This window comes from Cariama cristata, unplaced genomic scaffold (genome assembly GCF_000690535.1).
Source record: "Cariama cristata isolate BGI_N322 unplaced genomic scaffold, ASM69053v1 scaffold20336, whole genome shotgun sequence".
Lineage (NCBI taxonomy): Eukaryota > Metazoa > Chordata > Aves > Cariamiformes > Cariamidae > Cariama > Cariama cristata.
In genome coordinates this window covers 1,927-28,665 of record NW_009620597.1, presented here as the reverse complement: position 1 = coordinate 28,665, position 26,739 = coordinate 1,927, and the positions used below count along the sequence as shown (strand labels likewise).

The window sequence follows — 26,739 nt, the reverse complement described above, 5'->3', positions numbered from 1 at the left end:
CTAAGTGACTGTCCATGGTGACGCAGTTTCAGGTTGAACTACGTGGGCAAGAGGGAAGGTGGTTCCTTTCTTGTCCCTGGCAGATGTTAAAAGATGTTTCCACTAACTAAAAACCCACTAAAACAGCTCCATGCCTGGAAATGTGGAAACGCTCTTTGAAAAACCAGGTTTTTCTATCGAAAATTGAGGTGATGGCTCCCATCACCTCCTTGGTCCAACAGCTTCCTTGGAGGCAGAGGCTGGAGTGCCTCTGCCAGCGGGGAGGGATCTGCCTGCAAGGCTTTTGAGAGCCACCCACCTTGAAAATCCTGAAGGAACTGCACAAATTTGAAAGCTTTGCTCATAAATCCACCCCTCTCCCGCTCTTTGCAGGGAGAGCAGAAGGCAGGAACCCTCCCAGCCACGGAAAATAAATAAACAGCTTCCTTGGAGGCAGAGGCTGGAGTGCCTCTGCCAGCGGGGAGGGATCTGCCTGCAAGGCTTTTGAGAGCCACCCACCTTGAAAATCCTGAAGGAACTGCACAAATTTGAAAGCTTTGCTCATAAATCCACCCCTCTCCCGCTCTTTGCAGGGAGAGCAGAAGGCAGGAACCCTCCCAGCCACGGAAAATAAATAAATCACCCACGCCATCTCCCGGCCGCTGAGCCGGGACCCAAACCTGCCCCGAGGAGGACCTGCTTCTGCACGCTTGGTTCCTTCCCTTATTGTAAATGAAGTCCCCATCCTTTTCCCATGGGAAGGGGCATTTAGTGATTTGGCACAGAGCTGCTGCAGCTGAGCGCATCTGCCTTTGGCAACCACATCAAGGGACACCGGGAAAATGCTCCATCCCGGGGGATGGCCAGCTCCTGCTCCCCAGTTTGTGGAGTCCACGCTATGAACCAGGTGGTCCAGCCCCCGGTACAAAGGCAGGAGGACTCCTGAGCATATTAGCTCTGGATTGGCCTCACTGATGTAGAGATGGACCCAGGCTGGTGTGGACCGCTCTTAGGGAAGCCTCCCAAGTCCGTATGACATCTCTCCGGCAGCTACAGAAGAGCAGCAGCCCCTGGGTGCTGATGAGCTGTAAGGAGGACTTGTCTCAGAATGATGGATGCTCGTCCTGTCCCAGGGAAAAGGCATTTTGCTCGCTGAGATCAGCCAGCCTGCTGCATCCAGAGCAGGCACCTCATCCTGGGAAGGGCACGTTTGGAAAGGAAGATGAGGAAAAACAACAGCTGGGATCTCTTCCTGGGGCAAAGGATGCAACTTCTCCCAGGACTCATTTAACAGTAGCCCCTGTTATGGATGGATGCCAAGCCCTGGGAAGAGGCGGGTGTTGGCAAGGATTTGCTGGATTTGGAGAAGCAGGTTCTCCTTGGAGGTCTGGGTGGGCGAAGCCCCATGTCTCACCAGTGAGCCGGTGCCAGCGCTCCCTCAGCTGGCATCAGCACCAAGAAAGGAGTCCCTAGAGCTACCGAAACATACTGGATTTATGCAGGTTTGAGGTTACTGCACCCTGCTCAGTCTCAGGAACGGGGAGAATTTAACCTCTTTTATCCTGGCCATTGCATCTTTACCAGCATCTTCTTTCTACTGCCACAACATCAGGGATTACAGAGCGAGGAGTGCGACTCCTGCCCAGGCTGGTGGTCTGCCAGCAGATTTCTCCAGTAGGAAGATCAATAGTAAGCAGGATTTGTACAGGAGGCTAAGCAATTTCTCAGTGGGTCATTAACCCCCAAACACAAAAGCAACTGAACGACAAGAACGTGAAATTTTTTTTCATTATACACAACAGTTTCTCACTGGGACCTCCTTCAAGTATTGACAACGTCAGCAGAGCCAAAGGCATTTTTTTTTACAGTGAGCAGAATCACAAATAAGACAACAAATAAGACAACAACTAATCTCTAACTTCCACGCAGAAAAACAAAGTCCCAAACTGAGTAAACAGGAGCAGGAACCAAGAGCACCAGGTTTCCAGCACAGAGGCAGCGTGCGCTCGCTAGGTCTGTGCCAGGGAGCCAGGACGGCTGCGATACGTTCCCCGAGCTGCCGAGGTCCCCGGACTCTGTGCTGTACAAATGCTGGCAAGATAAACCATCCGCTAAAATGAAAAACTAACAACTGAAGGACTCATCAGGCTGAACTAAGAGCTGGCTGGCAGCGGAGCTCACGTGTGATGAGTGGCGGCTCCGAGCCTTTCTTCGTGCTCTGCACTTGGCAGAGACACAAGCGTGGAGTGAAGGGATCCAAACATCTCACAGAAGGGCGGATTTTCACATGTTCAAGTGCTTATCCCAAAGCAGTCCAGCCCAACACTTTCTCAGTGACACCTGACAACCGGTGGAGGCTGGTACTGATCCAAAGCCCCGTACCTATAAAATACTCCTCTGCTCCCGAGCTTTCCAGCGGGTATCCATCGGGGCCCTGACCATGTCTCATTAGAGATTCAGGTTGGATCAGCACCCCATCCCCCCATCCAGCGAGCCAAATTTGGCCCCCGTTCAGAGCTCCCATGGCATTTTGAGGAGGAAGAACGGCTTTTTCTGCAGGAAAAAGCTGCTGCAAGCGACCTTGCAGCTCCTAAAGGAGAAGGCCAGAAACTCAAAAGGAGAGGTAAATGCCTTGTCTGCCTGCCTTTACAATGGGAAGGCAGAACCAGGGCCAGTAAGGCAGCTGGGACGGATCCCTCCTGCCTCCCTGCCCTCGCCCGACGCGGTGGGGCACGCTGCACGCCGCTCCACGTGACGGGGCTGATATCTGAGATTTCGGTAGCTGCTCTCAGAGGAACTGGAGCAGAGTTACAGGGACTATTTTTTCATGCTGTAATTTAACTCCATGGGGTAACCTAACCTGGAGGGAGCGGGGACTCGAGGTTTGCCGAGCATCCTTGACCTCACAGCTGTGTTTTCTCCGCAGCGTTTTGCAGGCGTATAGAGATGCAATGGAGGTAGAGTCCAGCACGTACACCGACTTTATTTCCTGCGATCGGGCTGGTCGGAGGAACGCTGTCCACGACATCCAACGAGATGCAACCACCATCAGTATGCGCAAGCTGACCGAGGACCTAGGTGACCTGGCCGTCGAAGGAGCAGGTGAGCTGCTGCAGGCACCTGTAAGCCCAGCTCCGGGCACCCAGGCTGGAAGGGCAAGGCACGAAACGGCAGCGCAGCTGACCAGTGCTGTCTCTGGGAGCATGAGATGCTCAGGAGGAACATCCCATTCCTCGCCGCGGTCAGTGCCTTTGTGCTCGGTGGGTACACAGCTGGTGGGAGACTTCCCCAGGCCGAGGGGCTCTTGCAGTGAACGGGGTGGTCCCGGGGCTCCTGGCACACGAGCACCGCACGCTCCAGCCAAGGCCCTTTGCTCGGCTGGTTTGTAGAGGCAACGGTGCTTAAACAAGACATGGTCTGACCAAGAGCCTTCTTGGGGCAAATTACACATCAGGCGTACCTTAAAATTCATAAAGAGCAAGGGTGGGGCAGGTTGTGGTTTGCTTTTTCTTTGTTGGTTAGTTTTGGGTTTTTCAAAAAATGAGCCTTCAAATAGTTCCACAGTATTTTAAATAACAACAGAAATAATTTTAAACACCACCAGCCATCTCCAGTTCTTCCTTGTAGCCCAAACATTGCAACAGCATCACTCTGCTCGGTGTATGCTGGCCAGCTGACTACATGAATCCTCTGTTCAGAGCACAAGCAGACCAGCCACTCTGATTTCACTAATAAACAACAAAACATACAGCACCACTGCAGAGGATGAACTCAGTTTTTGCCCTTGCTCTTTCACTCCTCCAGCCTACAATCTGTAACTATAAAAACACTTTAAAACACATTACCCCGACTGTACCTCTTTCAACATGTCCGTACTAGCACGTGACCATTCACACATCCATAATAAGCACAAATTAGAGCTCTTCTAACAGAGAGCAACTCAAGTAGCTGCCAGGGTGTCGGGCAGACGTTCCTGGAGCGCTTGCATGTTGCTGTTACAGGTTAGACAAGGAGAGCACATCCCTGCCCCCAGGCTCCCTCCCAGCATCACCAGATGCGTTGGGAAGCCTTTGTACTCCAGGAACGTGAAAGGAGAACCCAATACCCTTAAGTCAAATATCTGGCCTCAGGAGGGTAGCGATAGCTCTTCAGGCGGCAATCTGAATAAAATCAGCTATAGCAATTACTGCTCGCTTGTGTCCTCAGTAACTGTGCTTTCTTCCCAATCCTCCCTTCTGCAGAAAGCCAAAGAGATGCCACTTCTTCTGAGAACGACCCTGGAGCAAGACCAAAGGGGCAAGAAAACAGCCCCTCCCCATGACAGTGTAACAGGGGGTGGGATGGGCAGGAGGAGGGCCTTGCTGTGAACATTAAACAAGAATTTGCTATTGAAGCTGCAGACAAAAGCCAACCTGGAACAGCAAGTTGTCTGTCAAATGCCTCTGCTGCAATTCTTTCTGTTTAGAGCCACAAGATGCTGTGCAAGGACTGGCACCTCCAAAAGACTTCTGCTCCCATCCCTAACGATTTAGAGCAACGCTGCCGTGGTTGTAGTGGTATGAGCCATTCTCAAGATGCCTTAGCTGCAATTTTCCCCTAGGGGAAAAAAAATATGATTTCAGTAATAATAGACACATCAGACTTTCCTGTCCAAGGTACCTTCCTCCTTTGAAAGTTCAGACTATTATTTATATAGATTAGAAAGTTAGATTATTGGGGTTTTTTAAGTCTCACCTGCATCTTAGACCTGACCTGGCCTCTGGACTGTCCACACACCCCTCGTCAGGGTGGGCAGTGGGGAAGGGACCCGCTGCCTTCAGGTCAAGCACCACTCACCTGTGCTGCTGCCGCTTAGCATCAGGAAAGGACCAAAGCACAGCTCTGGGTGGCTGAGCTCCACCTACAGACCCAGCAGCTCCAGCCACAGGCATCTTTTTCTTTGGGTTTTAGCATTTTAAGATATTGTTAAGGGGAGGGGAGAAACATTTTGCTGGTTTAACTGTTGAAATTCAGGCTTAACTTTGCAAGCTGTTAGCTGAGATGATCTCTGGTAGGATCTCACACCATTCTCTCTTTTAGGAGACATGTTTTGTGTTAAAGATGGTTTGATAAAACTATATAAGCTGTTGGAATAAATAACACAGCCTTCAATTACTGAAGGTGTTTTTTTTTCTGCTTGGATGTTTCTTCTTCCTCTGTTTTGCCTTGTAGCTGGTTGAGCTGCAGGGTGGTTACACCAGCTGCCCCTAACAGGGAGATACGGAGCTGTCTTACAGGAGAGTGCCTTTGGGTCTGTGAAACCCCGGGGGTTTGCAGCACCCAGGTGGAAGCAGATGTAGTTGGGCACAGAAAATGCTAAAAGTCTGCCCCGACTTTCCCAGGTTTGCTGCCAGGCAGCACCTTTCCCATGGGTGTTTCATCCACCCGTGGGAGCACTACTCCCCTCCACGTTACCACCCCAGAAGTCGAGCACAAGGCTGGCTTGGGACTTGGCGGAGTGGTCCAGACACCAGCAGAAGGGATGCTGGTGGGAAAAGGCATCTTCCCTCTGCAGCACTGAGGTACCAGGACATCGCTGGCATTTCATCCAGCCCAGGCAGAGCCGACCCCGCCGGAGCTGCAGGAGGCAGCGACCGCCCGGCTGGGATCCACGGCCGGCACGGGGACAAATACCCTGCACTGGTGACACAAGGATGAGCATCACCCTGACAGCCTAGGGAAGAACTGAATGTTACAAGTTTGAGATTTATCACAGAAAACAAGGCCATAAATAAGTAGAGAAGCGGCTGCCGGACAGAGGGAGAATTGTCTGCGGGCTTCTGAGAAGCGGTGGCCACGGGGCCAGCACAGAGATGGCCACGGCTCCAGCCCCGACAGGAAACGAGGATTTGGCAGCCAGGTAGCGGCTGCATCTGCTGCTTTGGCAGCTGCAAACCAGCTCGGCTCCCGGAGCTGCCTGGGTACTATTGCAGTTCTGTGCCCGGACGGCAGCCAAGAGCCTGCTCCCGTTTCTCCATGCTCAGGGGCAAACCAGCAGGTAGCTCCTGGGCTTGGCTGACAGCACAGTTGGGTCTTTAAGCCCCATTTCCAGCTCTCCTCACTGCCACCGAACAGGGTTTTTGGCTCACGCTGACACACACAGGGAAAGTTGAAAGGTGGTGCAGAGGGACTGTGCACCACGCAAGACCTCCAGCAGTCAAATGGGGGCTAATCTTAGGTCTCCCTGGTCAGAAAATATCTGTTCCAGAATTATATTTAGGCAGATGATTGACCTGTTGGCCAGCTACCCTGAGAGGACAGGCAAGAGGCATCAGGTTCCCTCTGCGAGTGAAAGAGCCAGCTCAGCTGCCGTCACCGATTGTGCTGAAAGACCAAGGGCATCGGCTTAATACAGCCACATCCCGACTTGCAAAGTTGCTGAGCGCACGGATGCTCCGAGCCCTCATTTCGGTTGAACACAGGGGCATGCCAGATCTCCCAAAACTCTCACCGAGCACGAAATGATGGGAAAATCTTTCAGCAAACGCTCCCCTGCCCGCATTGACAGTGCACTCCAACAGCCAGGCAGCCCAGGCTGCACCAATTCTGGCTCTCAGCATTAACCGACTGTGCAAAACTCAGGAGACAGGGGGCGGGGGGGAAAAAGTAAACTATTTTTGATACCCACCAGAAAAAGTGAGAGCACACAGTGATGACACTGCTGCTTCTAGCAGTGATATGCGTCCGTTTGATTACCGAAGGGAAAAGGACACGTCAGGTTGGAACAACCCGCATCCATAAATCCGACTTGCCTGCCTAGGAAGGGAGCAGGAGTACCTTCCCTCTGGCTGTCCAAGTGCTCCCACCTGGCGACAGGAGAGGGCAGGGATCGGGTTGCCAAAGCCCCCATCACACCTACCGATTAACCCTCCTGCTCTACCAGGGGTACGATGGCTCACGTTGTGGACCACGGTTCCCGACAGTCCTCCTTGAACAGAAAGGCAAGAGGATTTATCTTTTAATATAAATTTGTTATTTTATTAAACGGGATTAACAATCAACTGTCCAGAATCCAAACAAGCAACTCTTCTTCAGAAACAGTTTTTGGAGAAAAATTACCCAAAAAAGCCTGGTTCTTACCACAATCATGTTCTTAAAAGTGATGCTTTATCATTTGCTTTATAAAAGTAAGAAATTCACTCTCTCATATCCATCTATCTAGCTACATATATGTATCTCTGTGTGTATATATGCACCATGTACTTCAGAGACGAGTATTTTACTGAGAAGACAACTAGGAAAGCCCAGAAAGAATGGAAATACTCCCAGCATGTGGTCACTGCTGGCTGAGACTGGACCAGTCTCACACACACTGCAGTAATGGTGACCACGGCCCCTTGTCGAAGGCAACTTTTTGGTACAGTATCTTTGGAGTCAGCATCTTGGCAGACACCTGGGATGCTAAAGCACACCACACACTCACGTAAGAAAATGATGGTCTCTTCTCTGGATGCGCAGCTCTATTGTATATTAAGTAAAAAAATACTATAATGCATCAGAATTGCTTAGGAATTTTGGTGAATATTTCTCTATAAATTCTCCACCAAACTGAAGATCTGACAGCTAGCCAGTGTTGTGGCTGAATGAGAGAAACAATTCAGATGGGACCTGAGCCAACATGTGACATCAGGCCCTAGCTTATTAATTTACTTACTAATTTTTAATAATTCCTAAAGATTACATCAAGTCAGGAAGAGGGCAGAATGGTTAAAACAGGCAATCGATCATGGGTTTTCAAAGTCCTAAATGAAGATAGAGAAAGAGCAAACTGCAGTTCACAGGAATTCTCCAGGATGAGTGGAAAAGTCCCAGAAGGCAGATTTTGGCCCAAAATGGTAAAAATATATTCCAACTTCCTATGCATGTGTGAGCATGGCCATAGCCAGCTGTGAGCACAGCTGGCACCACAGCCCAAGGTGTGCGCTTTTGCAGTGGTGACATTGGGAGGCTGATACACAGGAGTCCCTGTCTAAGAAAGGATACCAAAAAAATAATAAATTTGTTGTTTAAATGCCCTTCAGACCTATGCACAGGCAAGAGCACCGGCTTCCAGCTTGTTCTTGTTCCAGTCCTGTTAGTACAAGACTAACCTTGGGTAAATATAGCTGTGGCCAAACTCTCCTACCCACCTGGATGGGAATAAAGCCTCTGTTTCTGAAGTGCCTGCTCACTCCCTGTCAGCACTAACACACTTCTTTCCTAGAAAAATGAAGATTAACCCAGGCCACAGGCAGAGTTAAAGGTGGTTATTTCTGTACTGCAGACAAGGGCTAGGCAGGTCAGTGGGGCAGGACAGATAAAGCAGGAGAAAGGGTGGGGGGAAAGCAGAAGAGGTTCTTCTGTTCTTTGCAGTACAGAAAGACTGGCAACGGAGGAGGGAGCCCGGCCAGGAGGCAGTTTCAGTCTGCCTGCACAACTGCAAGATAGGAAGCTGGATATCCATTTGGGAGAGAGTTCGTGGGGGTGATAGGTAGGTGTTTGTGATAGCCTGATTCTGCTGAGCACTGTAAGGGTTAACACAGGGCTGCCAGTGATAAAGACTGGCTCGGCACCTTCTCCAGGTGCTCCCACTAGCAGAGAGGAGAGTCAAGCACACATGAAGAAGGGCCACCGCTCCATGCTGGCTCGCAGGGACAGGTCACGATGTGTTGGGGACCATCCCATAGGCTTCATACAGCGTGTCGAGCAGCTCCTGCTTTTCCTTCTCAGGTAAGAAGCTGGACTGAGCTGCGTTGATATTCTGGGGAGGCAGGGGGGGAACGCAAGGGAGATGTTAAGACACAGCAGACGTGAACGTGTGGTTGTGCAAATCCCAACGTCTGTCTCTGAGCAGCAACAGGCGAGGGAGAGTGTAAAGTTTCCACTCCAAGATTCATTTCCACAGCCTCGTTTTACAGGGCAACTGCTCTGGCCCACCACTAGCAACAGTCCCGAGAGGAACAAGGCAGGCACAAAGCAAAGGTCTTTAATAAACACCTTGGAGTTTTTGGGATATGCACTTTAGACCTGTCCCTACACTCCCAGCTCCCTGTCGCACAAAAGCCTCTCCGGCACAGTGGTGGTGGCAGCCTGAGGCACCGCTGCTGGGACACAGCTTGGCTGTGCAATGGCACCTGCTTGTCCGGCTTGTGCTGGGACCCTTCCTTCATTACACAGAAATGACCCGGTTTTTGCAAGCGCAGGAGAAGACAGCTGGCAGCAGAATAACTGTGGATCCAGGATCTCAGAGCTGTCCTTGTTTCCCCTTCCAGACCCAGAGAGTAAAGTCTGTAGGAGAACGGGACTTGTTCCTCCAGCCAGAGCTGAGAGCAGGACTGATGCTCTCTTGTAAAGCTCCTCCTGCGCTTCCCAATCCAAGCAAGGATCTTGGGAGACACGTAGGTGAAAGTGCTGAGCACGACTAAATGCAAACCAGGAAAGGTTTGCTCGGTAAGCAAATAAGTCAAACTCGCAACAGTTATCCTGTCTTTCTGTGTTGGGCGAATAATGAGAAAATCAAGGATGTAATCAAGACATACAAATGACTGGGTGTGCCAAAACCAAAGCCAGCAGTCACTTTGTTTCCAGCTCAGTTATTGCATACTCATGTTATACGTGCAAAAACCGCAAGCACTTTTGTACCTGCTGAATCTTGCTAATTTCTGGGCCAGCCTTCAAATAACCTACCTGCAATGCCAAATTCAGAAAAGAAAAGCAACAGGCACCCTCCTTCCTTACTGCTAAGACCGGCTGTGAGGACATCAGTGGACAATTCCCACTCTGACCTGTTCCCCATAAAGCCCAAAGCAGTCAGCAGCCCCTGCACCCACATCCCCCTGCACCCAGCACCGCTCCCAACATCCCCCCTCCAGCCACCCCCGCAGCCACCCTCAGCCTCATCCTTACAAAGACAGTGCAGGATTTTCTGATTTCCATTAAAAGCTCTTCAGCTTATAAAGAAAAACAGCAAGTTGTTCTGGGCTGCACCAGGACATCACCAGAGCATCCAGCCAAGGCCAACTTACCACTCTCTTGAACTCCTCTTCAGTGAAGCCCATGTAGTCCTTCACGATGCTGTAATCCTTGTCAATATTGGAGTTAAAGATGAGAGGGTCATCTGTGTTTATAGAATAGTTAGCTCGATCCTTCCTAAATCTGTAAGGAAATTGGGTTGGACCAGTGGGTAAAACACTGGATGCGGCACTGGTCATGCACTTCTCGGGGTAAAATGCAGTAAAAGCAAAGACCTCGCAGCTGTCCCTGCAACTTGCGTTGCTGGACACAAACACAGGGCTCGCCTTGTCTCATCTCTGCTCTGCACCGATCTGCTTCTCCGGGGGAGAGGGGAGCAAGGCAGCTCTGGGAGGTTCAGCAGCCTCAGCTCTCAGCCACAAACCAGAGCCAGTTGGTGGTGTGCAGCATCCTGAGCCCCACAGCTCAGTGCAGGAGCAGGAGGGCCAGGACAGCCTCCCCGAGGGACCCCCAGCACCCCCTCCAGCTGCACCCTCTGTGCCAAAGGGCGAGGATGTACCACACCTTCCTAAGCAGTTACATGTGTGTTACCTTTGTAAAGCAATAAAGCAGCTATAATCAACCCAAATCCTGGTTATTCAAGATTGCACACAATTCAGAAGTCTTACTGCGCTACTGGGTGTTTCCCAAAGTCTGGAAGGCATGCTCCGGTGAGATAACTGGACCAAGGGCAGACCTGTTTGGGGAAGTTAAACATGAAAACCAGAATCAACCATGCAGATGTGAACCCCAGCTATGTAGGCAGATAGTTAAGCATGCTGGTAAAGCCAGATACAGGTTTAGAGCTTTGTTCACAGCTACCCCTCAGCACTACTCCGACGGACCGGTCCACATCCCAGGACACGGATGCGAAGAGCCCACAGCCCGCACGACAGCAGCCGGAGCCAGTGGGATATTTCCCATGGCCAGTCAGCCCCCAGCCGTTTGTCAACCACAGTTAAAAAACCACCGGCATTAAGTATATACATATATATTCCATATATTAGTTGGATACACCCATTCTTGGGAAAAGCCAAGGAAATCTGCCCATACACACTAACTCCCATGCACCTCCACTCTCCAACCAGACCGGCTCTGGTACAGCAGCCTGATTTGCGGGAAGAGGAACCTGCAGGCTTGACGTATATAAACTAGTGAATAAACCCTCCAAAATTTATCCTCAGCCAGACCAGGATGCATTTCTCTCTGCCACATGCCTTCTGCAAGCTGCTGTGTGCACCAGTGCTCCTTCCAGCAAAGATCCCAGCAAAGAGCCAGGTGTCCTCACCGTTTTTGCCATGGAGCTCTGGGGCATCTGGGTTCAAGGGCAAGGTCACCGTACACATGGTCAGCACTCGGGGGTCAGGTTGTGTCCCTGGCTGTAGGACAGCCCAAGCGAGGGCTGATTTTCCACTCAGACAGCAGCTGCCTGGCCGCCACACTCCCACCCCACATCCTTACCTCAAAATGCATCTTTGCTCTCAACAGCTCCTTGTAGAGCTCGGGGTCCTCCAGGACATGGTAGCCATGGCCAATGCGCTCGGCCTTCAGGAGATAAACTGCCTAGAGAGGACAGGAAAGCCACGTACAGCCCCCGAGCACCAGCTTGGCTCCTGCCTGCCCAGAGACCCCTGCCCCACCACGGGTACAGCCCACACCACTGAGCCAGCTCCGGGGAGGTCCTTCCCCGAGCCGTCGGGACCAGATCTCTGCCTGGGACCCCGATGTTTGCTTCGCTACAAATATGGAGAGGACTTGGGCTCCTCTCTCCCCGGTGCAGGGACACTTCCCACCCCTGCCCCTCTCTGCCCCTCGAGCCGGGAGCTCCTCATACCTCCTTGATCATGGCAGGCGGGCCAGCCTCCCCAGCATGGACAGTACGATGAATCCCGCATCTTTCAGCTTCCTGCAAAGCAAGGGAGGACACACTCCTGTCCCATCACCCGCAGCAAGGTCAGCAAACCCCGGGGCTGGCACCGCTCTCAGGGGCACAGCAAGCAAACAGGGTTCTGCGCGAAGAACCCCCAAATCACAAGCCCTGCACCCCGAGAGGTGCTGTGCTGTAGCACAGGTTGCGAGAGAAGAGCTCGGTAACGCCAGACACAGAGAAACTTAGAAAGCCTGCTCACCTTCCCCTGGAGCCCAGCTGAGACTCTCAGGGTCTTTTAATACCGGGTGAGCTCACCGCTGTCTCCTCTCCAGACAGCACCAAGCTCGAAGCTCTCCTTCCTCCACCCGCTTGCCCTTCTGCGTGAACCTTGCAGCAGTCCCTGTCTTTGAAACTTCTCCCTTTTTTTTGGCCAGCTGCAGCCAAGGGGGAGAATTTAAAAGCCCCCAGGGCAGAGATGCTCAGACACCAAGGGCCTCCCTGCTGTAAGGCGCTGGGGACGGAGACAGCCCAGCCAGGAGGACCCTGCAGGTACAGCTTTGGGGGCATTTCGAGATGCTCTCCATGGCCATCCTGAAAAAATCTCTTGCCAGGGTGGCCACAGACCACCTGGGCTTTGGGAAGCCATGCAGCTTTGAGGGAAGCCTGGCTCCTGCCTTGCTGGAAAAGGGCCACCCAGTCGGCAGCGGTGGGCAGGCTGCAAGCCCCATCTCGCAGCTGACACGCTTCCCAGGCACTTCTTCAGGGCTTTTCACTCATTTTTTTTCAGTTACTTAATTTTCAGCTCCTCATGTGCTGCACAGTGAAGGTCGGGCCAGGCTCTGCCTGGGATGTCAACAGAAGAGCCCTGCGTGCATCAGCCTCTGTGCTTCCTACATTTAAGAGAGTGACGATTTTTTCCCCCAAACAGCTGATTTTTGACACTTTTTAAAATAACAAAGTCCCTCTGGCTGAAGCAACACACCAAGAAGAGAGACAGACTCAGACCAGCACAGAGATTTTCCACTTGTTTCTACACAGGATGAAGAGAAATCAGAAAATCTCACCCCCCCGACTCCCAAGACAGACATCCCTAACCACCTCAGCAGGAGCCAGGGAGACAGCAGAGGGCTCAGGAAGAGCACACGCACCGGGACCCTTCCCCACTAACCCTCCCGGCTGCCGAAGCCTGAGCCCCTCCATCCAGGAGGGAGCTTGTGTCTAATGTCCTTCCATGGGCACATCTTCCCTGGAGTGTTTTAATCCCTTTTTCAACTCATTTGTCTGAGCACACATGGTGCTTCCCTTGGCTTCTCCTCCAAGGATCCCTGCTTCCTTGGCCATGGTGGTCCTAGGATCCTTGGCTCTACACTTCCCGGTGCTTCTCTGCAGCCAGCAGCCACAGTCGACTTTTCACCACTATCTGCTCTTTCCCCTCCAGCAGCCCCAAGAGCTCCCAGGCAAAACGTGCCTGCTTGAGGGACATCACAAGTCTCTCCAGTTTCCCTGGATGCATTACGTACCCCACGGAGCATAGCAGCAGTTATTTATAGGGATGTACTTCCCTGCCACACAGGCCGAGAGGGGCTGATGGATGGGAGCGGAGTTTGCTTCACCATCTCTGAGCCTGAGCGAGCCCCCAGCACGGAGACAAGACACATCCTTCGGATGGAGCAGTCTGGACCTGCGTACTGCTGGCATAGCACGGCAGGATGAGAAGCATTTGCCCATCAGTTAATAAAACCCTGTGCCTGCACCTCAGTTTATAACCACCCAGTTCATCCAGCACAGCAGCGCAGCCGGACTTTGTATCAGCTCCCACAGACGGGGGCAAAGACCCCGAAAAAGCTTTTCTGTTGTTTCCGACCTGAGCGCTGCTTGCAAACCACCGTCCTTTCTGGCAGTGATGGTGCACAGCCTCCTCCACTGCTGATGCAGGTGACCACCAACCCCAAGTTCCACCACCAAGGAGGAGCGAGGTACGAAGCTTTCCCTTCAAGCCGCTGCAAAGCGCTGAGGTCTAGCGAGAGTCTCAGATCAGGCTCCTGAAGCCATTCCAGCGTTTGCATTTGAGATGGTCAGATAAAAGCACTTCAAACATGCAGCTGCTTCTCTGCTCCTTGGGTGATTTCTGCCAGACTGGAAAGGCCGGTCTCTTCCACCCTCGGCCGTGGTTTTGCCGAGCCCCAGGAGCAGACCTCAGCCGACAGCAGCGGGTGCTGCCGGGGGGACACAAGCCCCTCATCCCTTGCATCGCACTCAGTGCTACGGGCTAGTGTGCCAAGCTCCAGCTGAAAGGCCATGTTTAAGCAATGATGCCTACCATTACTCACTTAGGAAATATAAACAAATACTGTTGCTATTTAACCAAATATTTCGAACAGCTGCAATGAATTTTTAAGCTATCCCAGCTGTTTGCAGTCACTATAACATGCTGTGTGTCCCCTCACGCACGTCCCCTCAATATATGTTTTTCTTGTAATTTCTTTTAAGAAGCGTATTCAACAAACCTCATAAGCCTTCTTATGCTCAGAGGAATTCTCCACTTTCAGGGACTCATCCCCAGCCAGATCGATGGCCACCACAGAGTTGTTTCGATACTTCTTGCAGAGCTCTACCACCTCCGGAGACCAGCCTGGAAGAGACAGCACCAGGGTTCAGGAGAAAGCATTTGTAAGGGTCGCACCTTCAGCATTTTTCTAAACAAATCCTGGTCCTATAACTAGAAAGCTAGAGCTACTGTCTTTGGTCTTTCCTAAAATTTGACGCTCAAAAAGAAAGCTAACAAACTGCTAGAAAAGTCTGTCATCTTCAGGCAAATAAAAGCTGCCAACTGATTAGTCCATCGTCAATGAAAGGGAAATCAAATGCATTGACAAGCTGTAAAACTGCTCTCATCATGTTTTTCATTAGAAAGAACTTCTTCACTGTTAGAGTTGTTAGGCATCGGAATGGGCTCCCCAGGGAGGTGGTGGAGTCATCGTCCCTGGAGGTGTTCAAAAAATGTTTAGATGGTTTAGTGGACATGGTGGCATCAGGTATACAGTTGGACTTGATGATCTTTGAGGTCTCTTCCAACCATAATGATTCTATGATTCTGTTCACTTTGAGCAAGGGAAAAAAAAATAAAGAAAAAGAACATCCAAACGCAGTGGTGATTGCTGCAGTTGGCCCAAGGTAAGGTGCACTGCACAGCCCAGGGGCTGTAACATGGTGCGTGGGAGAAATCCTTCAACTCGCTCCTGAGCTTTCATCCCATCCCAGGCTGGGCAAGGGGAGGGAAGAATCAGCCCATCAGATGTCTTGTGTCACGGAGGAGTTTGGGCTGGAAGGGATCTCTGGGGGCCCCTGTACGACAGCCAGCCCCGCCCTGTTGCAGAGCATCCTCGACTCCCCAAGACAAGACGATGGATGCTTCTCCTGGTGGGAAGGAGCTGGTCGGCCTCCTGGAAGGCTGGCCTTTAGCACTCTCAAAGTTTTATCTTTTTGGCATCAGTGAGAAAGAGAGTAACAAACAGCCAACAACTACTTCAGAGCTATCGCTGATCAGGATAGATAACTCCTGAGAAAGGACATGCAGCTGCCAGCTCATATAGCATTTCCCCTTAGCAAAAAGGCCAAGAAACAGTAGTAACACTTAACAGGCACCTGCTGTGTACATACAATCCCAAAAATCACACAAACACATCACAAAACGTGTGCAATTTCCTCTTTTTTCATCAGTTTCCAACTCACTGGGTTAGAGCCACCATTTTATTAACAAGTTTAACATAAGCTAGTTCTGGCTGGCATCTCTGCCTTTCTCTCAACAGTTCATAAATTACAGGGTGGCTTCTCACTGCGCAGCACATCCTGAATGCGGTGCTAAAGACTCTTGTGTCGAGCCCATCGCTGGCTCTGGGTACGAGTTGGTGCTCTAGGACACAGGCATGAAAAAGCCAACGCCGTTGTTCACATGAGCAATCCCTCCCGCGGTGCAAACGCACACTGCACGTGCCTTCGGATGCTCCCACCACCTTCTGCCTTTACCACCTGTGCATCGGCAGGGACTGTAACTGCAGACAAGTGTGACACTGCCTTACAGCTTTCCAGTTTCTACGAGGAAAAAAAAATTTTCTTCCTAGAAACCAGAAATTTAAGGGTCAAGTTTCAAAGTCTAGTTTGGGGTTGATAGTGCAGGCAGGAAAAAACCCACTCTGAAATCTCCCAGTTTCCAAGAATATAGTTTTTCACATTTCTAGACACAAAGTAACTGTGTAGTCATCAGCAAAAAAATCTTTCCACCATCTACCCTATTAAGCCTACATAAAACTGTTGTGAGATATGAAGATATTCGTAACAAAGCCTCCACACAGAGCGAGGCTGTATGACAGTAGCCATTCTGACTGCATCCTTCCCTAGAGGAAGATGCTCACAGAACTCATCAGCCCCATGAAACACTGGAAATTGGGTTTTCTTCCTATTCTGGGTTGCAGCACTTGTTACCAACGAAGTTCAGAGCTGCTGATTTTATAAAAAACATTTTCTATATGCGACTTAAGTGTATTTTACTTGTGTTTTCAGCTTAAACCAGCAGAGACTGCAGCCAGCGGATTCTCCGGCTGACCCAAGATCCAGGCTAACGAAGGACTACGCTGCTGTAGCAGCACGACCATGAGCAGGGGAAGTGTGAGATCTCACGCCTGGTCCTCCTCCCGTGACCGTCTGCTCTCAGACCCACCAGACGTCATGGTAGGTGCAACCGCTCGTTGTGGCAACGGCTTCAACTGGCCCAAGGAGAGCTCCAGCCTTTGGGCAGGGAGCGAGGTACGAGCAGAAATCACATCTCCCCCAGGAGAGGACAGGAGAGACCATTTTGTCTCTCTTGCAAGACCTTTCAGATACAGATTGTACCCACAGACCCCCACTCTTGCATCCAGCAGACCCTTTCCCCATAGTGAAGGGAGCAGAGGACCCCCACCAAGAAAAAAAAACTTCTCCTCAGCACTCTCTGGTCCCGCATCAGACCCAGGGCCACAGGACTGGGGCTTTCCCTGCATTTCTGCGGGGACCTGAACCCAGGGGACGTCACCCCCCGCCACGCGTCAGGGAAGGGGAGCAGAGCAGCAGGGGAGCTGCAATACATTACTTGGCATATGGCGCATGCAGCATAGAATAGACCTGGCTTTGATGCGGAAATCCCTTTCTCCATCCTGTAGTCCCTGATTTACGAGGTTAACGACTTCATCTGGAGTGAGGTCTCCCCTGCAGGGAAGAAAAGCCATCAGCGAGAGGCTGGACACCTGCCAGGGAGGCAGGCAGGAGCCGCAGGTCCAGCCCAGCATCCCCACGGGACACTCCATGCAAAACCCAGGCTGCCCGGGGGCCCATTCGCCTTAACATCCAGAGGAGCCCAAGGAGACAGCCCAGAGCTGAAGAGCACATTTTATACCCGTGCCATGCCCAGATTTACCAGATGTCAGGCACAAAAGCATGCAAAGATGACAGTAAGATTTAGAAAAGCCTCGGGGAACCAGATGATCTTTGCCAGAGCATCTCCTTAGGGCACACAACTGCCTGCAGCTCGGCAGGGGCAAGCACGGGGCTCAACGCCCATCACAGCACATTGTGCAAGGGGCCACAGAGCCCAGCCCTGATTTAATCAGGGGCACGCATCACAGAGAGGATGACATATAAAGAAGGAATCGGATCACCAGCCCCCTCCAACATTGCCCACCATCTCTGCCAGCTCAAATTCACATTTTGCAGGCAGGCAATCCATATCTGAACGCTGCTTCCCCCTGCGCAGAGAACGGCTTCAGCCAGAAGTTTAAGCACAGCTGCCCTGCACGTGCAGAATTCGGTGCCCAAAGCAAGGGATGTTAAAACACGGCAGCACACAGATATTGTAAGACGAAAAATCCTAGTGATGGGGAAGAGAGGTGGAAGCATGCCGGTGCTCGCTGCGTTGGAGGAGAGAGAAGGTTTGGTTACACCGAACTTTGAACACACATGGGCTGAGCGGTGTGGGCCATGCCTTCTTCATGCCCGACTGGCCACCTGCCAGCTCCCCGGCATGGGGGGATCACTCACTCGGTCTGGCCCCAGGGGATGGGATCCACGCGGCAGTTGGCCAGGAGGTGAGGGCTGTACCGGACCTCCACGTAGATGACTCCTTCTTTTGCTTTTGTTTCCACGAGCTCGTAGGCAATCCTCCTCACCGCCTCACGGTCACCCCTGCAGGGATGGCAGTGGGACCCATCACCGGGACTCATCACCCTCGGGGCACGCTGGGGAGGGGCGAGGTCACCTCCAAGGCTGAGCAACGTTAGCCAAGGGGTCCTGCCAAGGGTAGAGGGGGAAGAAGCAAAAAGTAGACACTTACGCAATGGCGGGCATGTAGTGATTAAACTTCTCTAGAAACTGGGTAAGTGTCAGTGGTGTTTTGTAGCTGACGTGCTTCAGGAGGTCATCAACAGTGCTGCCGGGGAGAGGAACCCCTCTTTTCCTGGAAAAGAAGCCACACGTTACTGATGGGGAATGTGATAGCATTTTTAATCAGTCCATTTCATACAGCAATCGCACGCCAAGCTGGCAGCATTAACTTCCATTTCTTCACAGAAAAGATACAGCACACATTGTCCTTCCAAAATCTCCTCAGAGATACAGCCCTGAATCTCAGCAGGGAGGAAGACAATCCAAAACACAGGCAAAACACAAACAAATCAAAATACGAGCCCAGACTGACCCAGCAGGAACACAGCTAGAGCACATTTTAAACTTAAGAAGTTCATCTAACGGGGCTCTGGATTATTTCCTGGTTCCTCCTAGTCCTACCGGCAGAATTGCCAAAATTCTTTAAAGAAGTTAATTTCCACTTATGCAGGCTCAAAGGCTTGAAAAAAATGCCAAGATGCTCCCAGGCCCAGGATCATGCATGCAGACGCATCGTGGCTCATGGGTTTAATGCTGGCAACTCCTGCGAGTGAACTGGTTCCCAAGCCCAACATCGTGGTGGCATCTTCTCCGATGGGGACACCTCCCATGCAGGAACAAATGCCAGTCCCAGCAACTGCCCTCACCAAAGGGATGGAGATGGTAAAGCCCACCTAAACGCTTCCAAGAGGGAAGAGGCCATTTTTCCCTGGAGCACCTGGAGTCTCAGGTGGGTGGAGGTATCCCCCTGGGGTGAGGGGGTGGCTCGAGGGGGCTGCCAGCCAAGGATGCTTCCTGGGCAGGCTCTGTAACCCCCACCCCATGCCCTGTTACCCTGCACATGCCAACATAAATTAGGAATAATAACAAGACATTTGTTTTTAATCCTCTTTCCTGCCATGACAAATTACAGCTGATGGATGGATCTCTCTGCTAATAGAGACAAAACACCACAGACAGCTTTAGTGTCCCGATGCCAGCAACCGTCCCGATGAGCAACCCGCAGGGAAGCAGCCCAAAGGACCCTTCTCCTGGGCTCAGTAAACGTTGCTCATTCCCTGCTCGGGCAGGAAGGAAACCAGCCCCATGCTCTGCCTTCACATGCAATCTGCACAGATTAAGTTGCTGGCACCCGGCAAGGAACGTTCATCATTGCCAAGGCATCAGTTTTCCTCCTCGACCTGCCCTTTCCATGGCACCGTCACATCGGTCTCCGCTCCAGGAACCGGCCCGCGTCTTCCTCCACCTGCCCAGGGAAAGTCTCCTACAGCAAAGCCATTTATTTCCCCGACCTCTTTTGTGTGCTTCCCGAAGGATTGCCTCCGCGCAGCCAGCAGCAACAGTGCTTCGGGATGATCCGCAGCGACACTGGATTTGGGTCGCTGGCCGAGGGAGTCTGCTGGATCTCACCAGCCTGGCTTTGGGAGCTGCTGCTGCCCCATCCAACCCGCCTGGTAGCTGGGAGCCTTCCTACAGCAAAGCTGCCCCAAGGGAATGTGTTTGTACCCACCGGCACCTCGGCATCCTGACCACAGCTACCTCCAGCCACGGCCAGCACCGCGCACACCGTCCCACCGTGGAGAAGACACTTCTCCTGGGGACACCCAGTCCCATGAGGGGTCTGCTGCAGCTCTAAACCCTTTGGCTCAGCAGGGAGGTGCAAAGCCTGACCCAGACCTGACAGAATTGGAGCCAAATTTTCTAAAAACGGCCGAGTTCAGTCACCGCCCAAGGAGGCTTGTGCATCTCAGCAGCTTTGGGTTATTTCTATGTGGTCAGCCACCACCTGGCAAATTTATTTCCAGCTCTTTACCTTTAAAAATAGACCACAAGCAGCTTTCTGTGGCCAGGGCGAGGTTATTCAGGCAGTCCCCTACAGCTTCCCGCACTGCTTTTACATTTGTGCGAGCGCTAGTTTAAGAGCCCATGAATAGCACAGCCTCGCTCCATCCGACAGCTGGCAGCTCCAGGGGATTCCAGGGCTGTTTAAAAATAAGAGGGAACTCAGCACACACTTGGGCAATGAAGGTTTCTGCCCTAAGCAAGAGAGAAGCACAGGATCCTCAGGTGGATGGTGCCTTCTGGGCTTCAGGGATCCTACACCCCTCCTGGGGGACTACACCGGCATTTTTTCTTCGCTGGCAGAGGGACCCAGCACCAACTCCTCTGTCCATCAGGACTTGTATTCCAGCGCTGCAGCCCACCAGCGGCACGGGCAGAGCCAGGAGGAACCCGGACTCAGCTCACCGTGCCAACGTCCTGCAACGAACTAGATGGACATCTTTGATCCACCCTCCTTGCTCTGACTACACTGCAAAATGTATGGCCAATCCCTGCAGGAAAAGCTACCTTAGAAAGAATATTTCCCCCTAGGATTGCACTGCCTTGGAGTCTGCTGGGCTCACAGGACGCCAGAACCACCTCCCGTCCTCCTCAGAACCCATTTCCTCCACAAAATACCAGAGTTGTGCCTAAAAGCTGTTTCCTGAAATCTTTAAGCTTACCTTCAGACTGAGAAAGAGGCATCGGCTAGTCTCCATTAGCTTTTTGAAAGTCTAACTCCAGCTTTTCTGGTCTAACAGCTGGAAGAAATCTTACGTTTATTTTGCTTACAACCGTGGAGCCAGGTCCTTGCACGGGTTAATCGTTCACCCTGGTGCTTCCCACACAAGGTACACTGAAGCGAGAAGATGCACGCGGGCTCTGTCAAGGAAAGAACCTCTCTTTAAGTCACTGACAACTGCTCACACGAGCATGACCCCTTGGCTGCTGGCACCAGGCAGACAGCCTGGGGTCCAAAGGCAGACAGCAGCAAGGCAGGGAGGAGCACCCAAGCTGGTTTTTCCTCCCAAGACTCTGGAAAGACACCACCTCCAAGAAGACGCTCCCAGCCTACTTTCATTTTACTTGCTTTTTGCAATTAGGAACGTGGAAAAAGAAATGAGAATACACTGACTCTGCCGCTTCCCGGGTCACACTTCCAAAGCAGGCAGCTCTGTTTATAAGACATCTTCTGTACTTTTCTCACGGTGGCTCCTCTTCGCTCGCCCGGCTCACAGGACCGATGACCACCACCACCACCACGCTGACGTTCCCGGTACCAGTGCAGCCCCCTGCAGCACTGCCTTTCGGGATGGGCTCAACGTCCTCGCACCGTGCAGCCCGAGGACCCGCCTGTGCAGAGGGGAGACCAGCACCAGCCAGGTTTGCCAGTCACACCAGGGGAGAGAGCTTTCCCAGCCCACCAGCACAAGCTCTTCTGTTGGAGAACTGGACAAGCAGAAGGGATGATGCTTTTGAACTGTGGGTCCCAGAGCTTTTTTTCCCCCTCCTGCAACTCACCTGCCAAAGTGCAAGATTGTTTCTGGTCTAATGGCTCCATCCAGGTGGACGTGAAGCTCTACCTGCAATAAGATAAAAAGAAATTGGTGAGGTACTCTTAGAGCTGCAGTAAAAGTTGAGATAAGCAGTTGGTGCTAACACGGGTATAAATGCAGCCAATACAGGGACAAAGCCATGACAAGGAAGCACAAAAATGTTTTTAAAATACCATCATTATATTTTTCAATATTTAAGTATTGTCTAAATATTTTCTCATTGCTGCTGCCGCTCATACATGTAATGGATCTTCAGAAATTTATTCTGTTTCCAGTAATTTTCAGGAAGTGCTCTGCTCTTATTTAGCTTGCATGGTTTAGAGTTTGGGAAGAGCGAAAAAAGCAAATCCCAAACACCACCACTTTCCAGCTTGCTCCATCTTGAATTCACAGATACCCAAGCATCAATTAATTTGCTAAGAGTCGTTACACAAAACTTTGATTTCACTTCGAAGAATCAGCTCCTGATACATTGCCAATTACTTGCTAATATCAGAGCTTACAGCCTTTCTAACCCTACACGTTGAGGATCCCATGGTACAAGTTGTTGTAAAAAATAAAAAAGAACAAGAGCTAACAAGCTGGGTTCAAAATAAAACGCTTAAATTTTGACTCATTAAAAATGGGACTGTAACTCAGATCTCTTCGCTCTGAAACTATGGATTTTGGAGAAAGAGTCCAAAAAAAGCAAAAGCAAGCTTTTTCCATTAGACAGCTGGGGTGTTTGGAGGAACATGACAAATGTAATTTGGAAGTCAAACTGGGAAGGAAAATATTAGCTGTAAAGTGTTACAGCTAGGCCTTCATATTTCCTGAACTGTTTTCTTTTAAGCAATGGAATAGCCTACAAAATATGTATTTATTTTTTTAATGAAACTGGAGAGCAGCAACTTAATACACGAAGTTCTTGTTAGTTATAACATTGTGCAAATTTTCCTGTGCAGATAATTGCTGCAGGATGCTGAGGATAAGAATTGAGTAGGATTCAGAAGAGGACTGGATATTTGCATGGATAACTAAACTGCCCAGGGTTACTAATTAAAACCCACAAACCCTCTGGCGTCAGGGTATGTATCAAACAATAACTACGGGTAGCTGGAAGAAAAATGAGTATGCGGTCCCTACAAGCAGGGCAATGCGTAATTGTCCACCTCTTGATCCTTTCGCTCTCCTCTGAAGCATCTGCGAGCAGCTGACGTGAGCTCAACGCCACCGGCCCAGCTCCCGGTGCAGGGCTGGCAATGCCCATCTCCGGGACATGCAATGATGCCCATGACCTCGCTCCCATCCCCACCTCCTCCTGCAGCCCCAGACACCCACCGCGCAGGCACAGACATCCATCCTCTGACTCAGGGCCAGGGTTTTCACTGACCGCTTCCACTGCAAAAGGCCATCATTGCTGGGGTGGGACAGTGCCCAGGCTCAGGCCACCTCTGTAAGATGGCCACGAAGCTACCACTGAATGGGATGCAAAATGCAGGTGCCAGGCTCAGGGCAGCTCGAGTTGCTGATCCTGCACCGTTGCAAACAGCTGGCCCAGGGGGTCATGAATATCCCCACAGATACCACTGCTAGCAGGTTGTAAAAAGATATCCCTGTCACTTCTCCTACCCTTAACACATGACCTGAATCCACAGGGATGAAGATTTTAAAAGGGCAAAACCTGATCTTTCCTCCCACCTCGAGTTACGCAATCCTGCTCATGAGGACTAAATGTCCTGAGAAGCAGCAGATAAAATAACAGATGATGGACACGATCTGCATGGCCAGATGTGGACGCCTGGCATGTTTTCCACTCTTGAGCTCCGATTCTGATTTCAAAACATTGCAAGCTCCATTCCTTCAGGTTTTCTACAGCCCCTGTGACCTCCTGAGGGAGTTACAGGCTTGAAACTTGCTCATGCTGGATATAAAAGCCAAGCAACCCAAACCTACTGAGGTCTTCTCACTCCAAACATTTCTCCAGTGTTTCCTGCAAGAACATCCCAACATGAGACTTCCACCAATGTGAAAGCAAATTCAGTGGTGTCCTTCATCCATGCAAGCCACCTCCTTCTGCCACGACCGCAGGCAAGATGCTTGTAAAGCAGCGAGGTTCCTCTCCAACACCAGCAACAAACTCTTCCTCCCCTGCCATGCATTCCTTCAGGTCTAGAGGGACCTAAACTAAGTGCTAAAAAACTCTTGTGCAACGCTGCCCAACCCAAAAAGTTGTGGTGTTCCTCAAGACCAGTGCTTGGAGGGGGTTGTTTTCCGCAGCTGAGAACTAATCTATGCTATTTAGATCACCAAAGGACATTCAAGTGAAGAAGCCAAGGTGTGCCTACAAGGGTCTCCACCAAGAGCCCGCCCCAGATAAGGATGCAATCAGCAGAGGCACAACCGGCAGCTCAGCCCCCCCAGGCACTTTGCTCGCAAACCCGGCGGGTTTCCAGGTCCGTGGGAGGCTGCTCGCTGCAGATTGCACTTCAGCTCTCTTCCTGCGTGTTTGTGTAGGGTAAACAGAGCGCAAGACTTTTCCAGATACAAGCGGGTGACATGACCTTGCTTTAAGGCAAGGAAAGTACCCAGATAAAGATGAAAGAGTTTCCTCTGAACTGTGGCTCCAGGAGACGACGCCTGAGTAAGCAGAAATAAGGTGAAGGCAGGAACCCAGTGCCTCTTCCAGGGCTCCGCTCCTTGGCACACAGAGGTCCACCCACACGCGGTCTCCCACCCCAAACTCTTCAGTTTATTTGGAGTGGAAGCCCGCACACGCAGATTAAATGGGGATCTCGACATTTGGTCCAGGACCCAAACAGCACCACGGGCTGCACCAGCACCGGAGCAGAGCCTTCAACCATTCCAGGACGAGTGATGCCCTCTTTTTTCTCACAGCAAACCTGGATGTGGTAACATTTGTTCTGATGAAGAAAGAGAAAGCAGCAGGGCTTACAAATGCTTTCCTGGGGCAGGAGGTCTGCTCTTCCCCCAGCTGCAGCGAGGACCCTCAGGGCCACCCTTGTGTGGTCACCCTTCAGCCCTTCTTCTGCACCCCCCCAGCGCTGCAGCTGGGAGCGAGCCCACGGACCGCCGGCCAGCACATCAAAACCACTACACTGCAATTCAACAAAATCTCCCAGTTTCACTAAAGAGTTGTCGAAAGCCAGAGGGATGAGTTCAAAAGATGTAACTGGCCATAAATTGTGCGTCCTCAGCACAGACAACCCCCGGCAAGGCTGTCGGAGCAAACCGAGCACTTTCCATTTTTATGCAAAAAAAGTTTTAGTTCAACCACGGCACGTGACTCGTTAGTGCAGGTATCAGCAAGTTGGTTCAGAGTTTAAAAAAGGAGAAGTTTCAAGGGCTCTGGCTTGACTTTTCTCTTTTGAAAATATTGTAACGTTTTCTTTGAAACTTAATAAGCTTCAAAAATAAATTCAAACACAAAATGAAGTACTGCAAACAAGAATGTTCCGTTCAAAGATCAAGTCTGATTATTTTCAATTTAGTGAAATTAAGAGGAAAAAGTTAACCAAACATTCAAAGTATTTTCAGCTACAGTCAGCCCAACAGAATTTCTCTATTACTCTACGGTTTGCTCAGCGGACCATGGCAGAGCAGTTAACTGCTCAGTTCGCCTACTACGTGGCATAAAAAGCACCATCCAAGCTACGGCACTTGAGGGAATTTCTGTATTAGGTGGTTTTAGGGTCTTTTTTTAAATATATACAATGAACAAAGTCAGCCCTAACACCATGGTAAAAGTAACACCAACCTCACCTTTTATTTCAATGGTTTCCAGCAGATGTTAATAGATAATCCAAGGAGACGCTAAAGTTGCATCATTTTAAAACCTTTAGCAGTGACTTTGCCCAGGATTATTTATCAGCACATTAAAACGGGATAATTTCAAGTTCACTCTACTGATCTCAATAACTGAAAAACAGAGTAATTACACCTGTCATTTGTCAAACGTGGCAGGAAAACATCAATAGAGAGCAAAATTCAACAAGAGAGAACATGAATGCCATTCACTGCAAAAAGACTGAACTGTATTCCCCAAAGACCGGTTTTATAAAAGCGCGCTGTCAGAAGCAAAGCTATCCTCACCATAAACTCACCACAAACACTCGTTTAAAAGCAAGAGGTGAGAGTGGGTCAAGAGCGATGCGAAGTGGAAGAGGAACAGTATTATCCTCAAACCTGACAACACCCACAAATGCGTTTTGGGGATGAATCTGCCACACGCTTTAAGGCTTGAGCCTTTAAAAGAGAAATGCGGGAGACTACAAGACCTGCACGACACACTGCTCCATTGCATGAAATATTTGTGCTTTCTAGAGAAGCGTTCACACGATACGTGGGTTTGGTGACTGAGGAGGATGTTCCTTTAGTAGCCTTTAGTACCATTCCTCCTGGCACCAACTACTCAGCCTCCACTGACTTCGGTATGAGGCTCCTGGTGCCATTAATAGGTGATGGTGACTGCGTGTCACCCTCCTGCAGGGACGGCTCCCACGGGGTGGCAGGGCCACATCCCTCCCCAAGCCATCGCAGACCTCGCACCCGCACACAGCTGGAAGGAGGCAACGCTTCGGAGAGAGAAACAGAGTCCTTGCGCTTCGTGCAGCACCAAGCCAGCCTCTTACTGCCATCCCGTCGGCCAAGTGGATCCAGGAAGGTTATCCGAGAGCGTGCCTGCACCGCGTTGCCGAAGGAATGAGAACGCACATCACTGCGTAAGGTACGGCTGAGCTCGATGCCGCATCGGTGGCACCAGGCTTTGACTCGTGCCGAGACAGCCAGGGGTCAGGTTGTGCGCGAGAAGTAGACAAGTCGAAGAAAAGAACATCCTTGGCACACCCTTGTGCACCCGCGCTCCCCACAGCAAGGATCACCTTTTTTAATTTTTTTTTTTTTTTTTTAAAGTGTTTAAGTTTTGCCTGCAAGACAAACACCAGCACAGACAAACAGCTTGGCACAGATGGGCAGGTCTGTCTCGAGCAGGGGGAGGCTGCAGCGCTACAGGGAGCAGGGCAGGGTGCCCACCCAACCCCCCCGGGTACAGCCAGGGCTCTGCCGCAGGGCGGG

General features: G+C 51.0%; 2 protein-coding genes across 2 annotated transcripts; one reads left to right on the top strand and one right to left on the bottom strand.

The window, feature by feature from the left end:
- The first annotated feature begins 2,930 nt into the window (after positions 1-2,930).
- On the top strand, positions 2,931-5,124 carry PKIG (protein kinase (cAMP-dependent, catalytic) inhibitor gamma). The gene is made up of 3 exons (XM_009701669.1): positions 2,931-3,081; positions 4,221-4,627; positions 4,846-5,124. Exons 1-2 carry the CDS (start codon positions 2,931-2,933, stop codon positions 4,298-4,300), a joined length of 231 nt encoding a protein of 76 aa, XP_009699971.1. The 3' UTR covers positions 4,301-4,627; positions 4,846-5,124.
- A 3,532-nt stretch (positions 5,125-8,656) lies between these two features.
- ADA (adenosine deaminase) lies at positions 8,657-21,693 on the bottom strand (the record flags this gene model as incomplete). Its single annotated transcript, XM_009701670.1, has 10 exons — positions 8,657-8,758; positions 10,023-10,152; positions 10,638-10,705; positions 11,470-11,571; positions 11,843-11,914; positions 14,386-14,510; positions 17,004-17,119; positions 17,948-18,091; positions 18,240-18,362; positions 21,632-21,693. Coding segments are annotated over 10 exons (1,044 nt in total), but the record flags the coding sequence as incomplete, so codon positions are not given.
- Between the last annotated feature and the right edge of the window lie 5,046 nt (positions 21,694-26,739).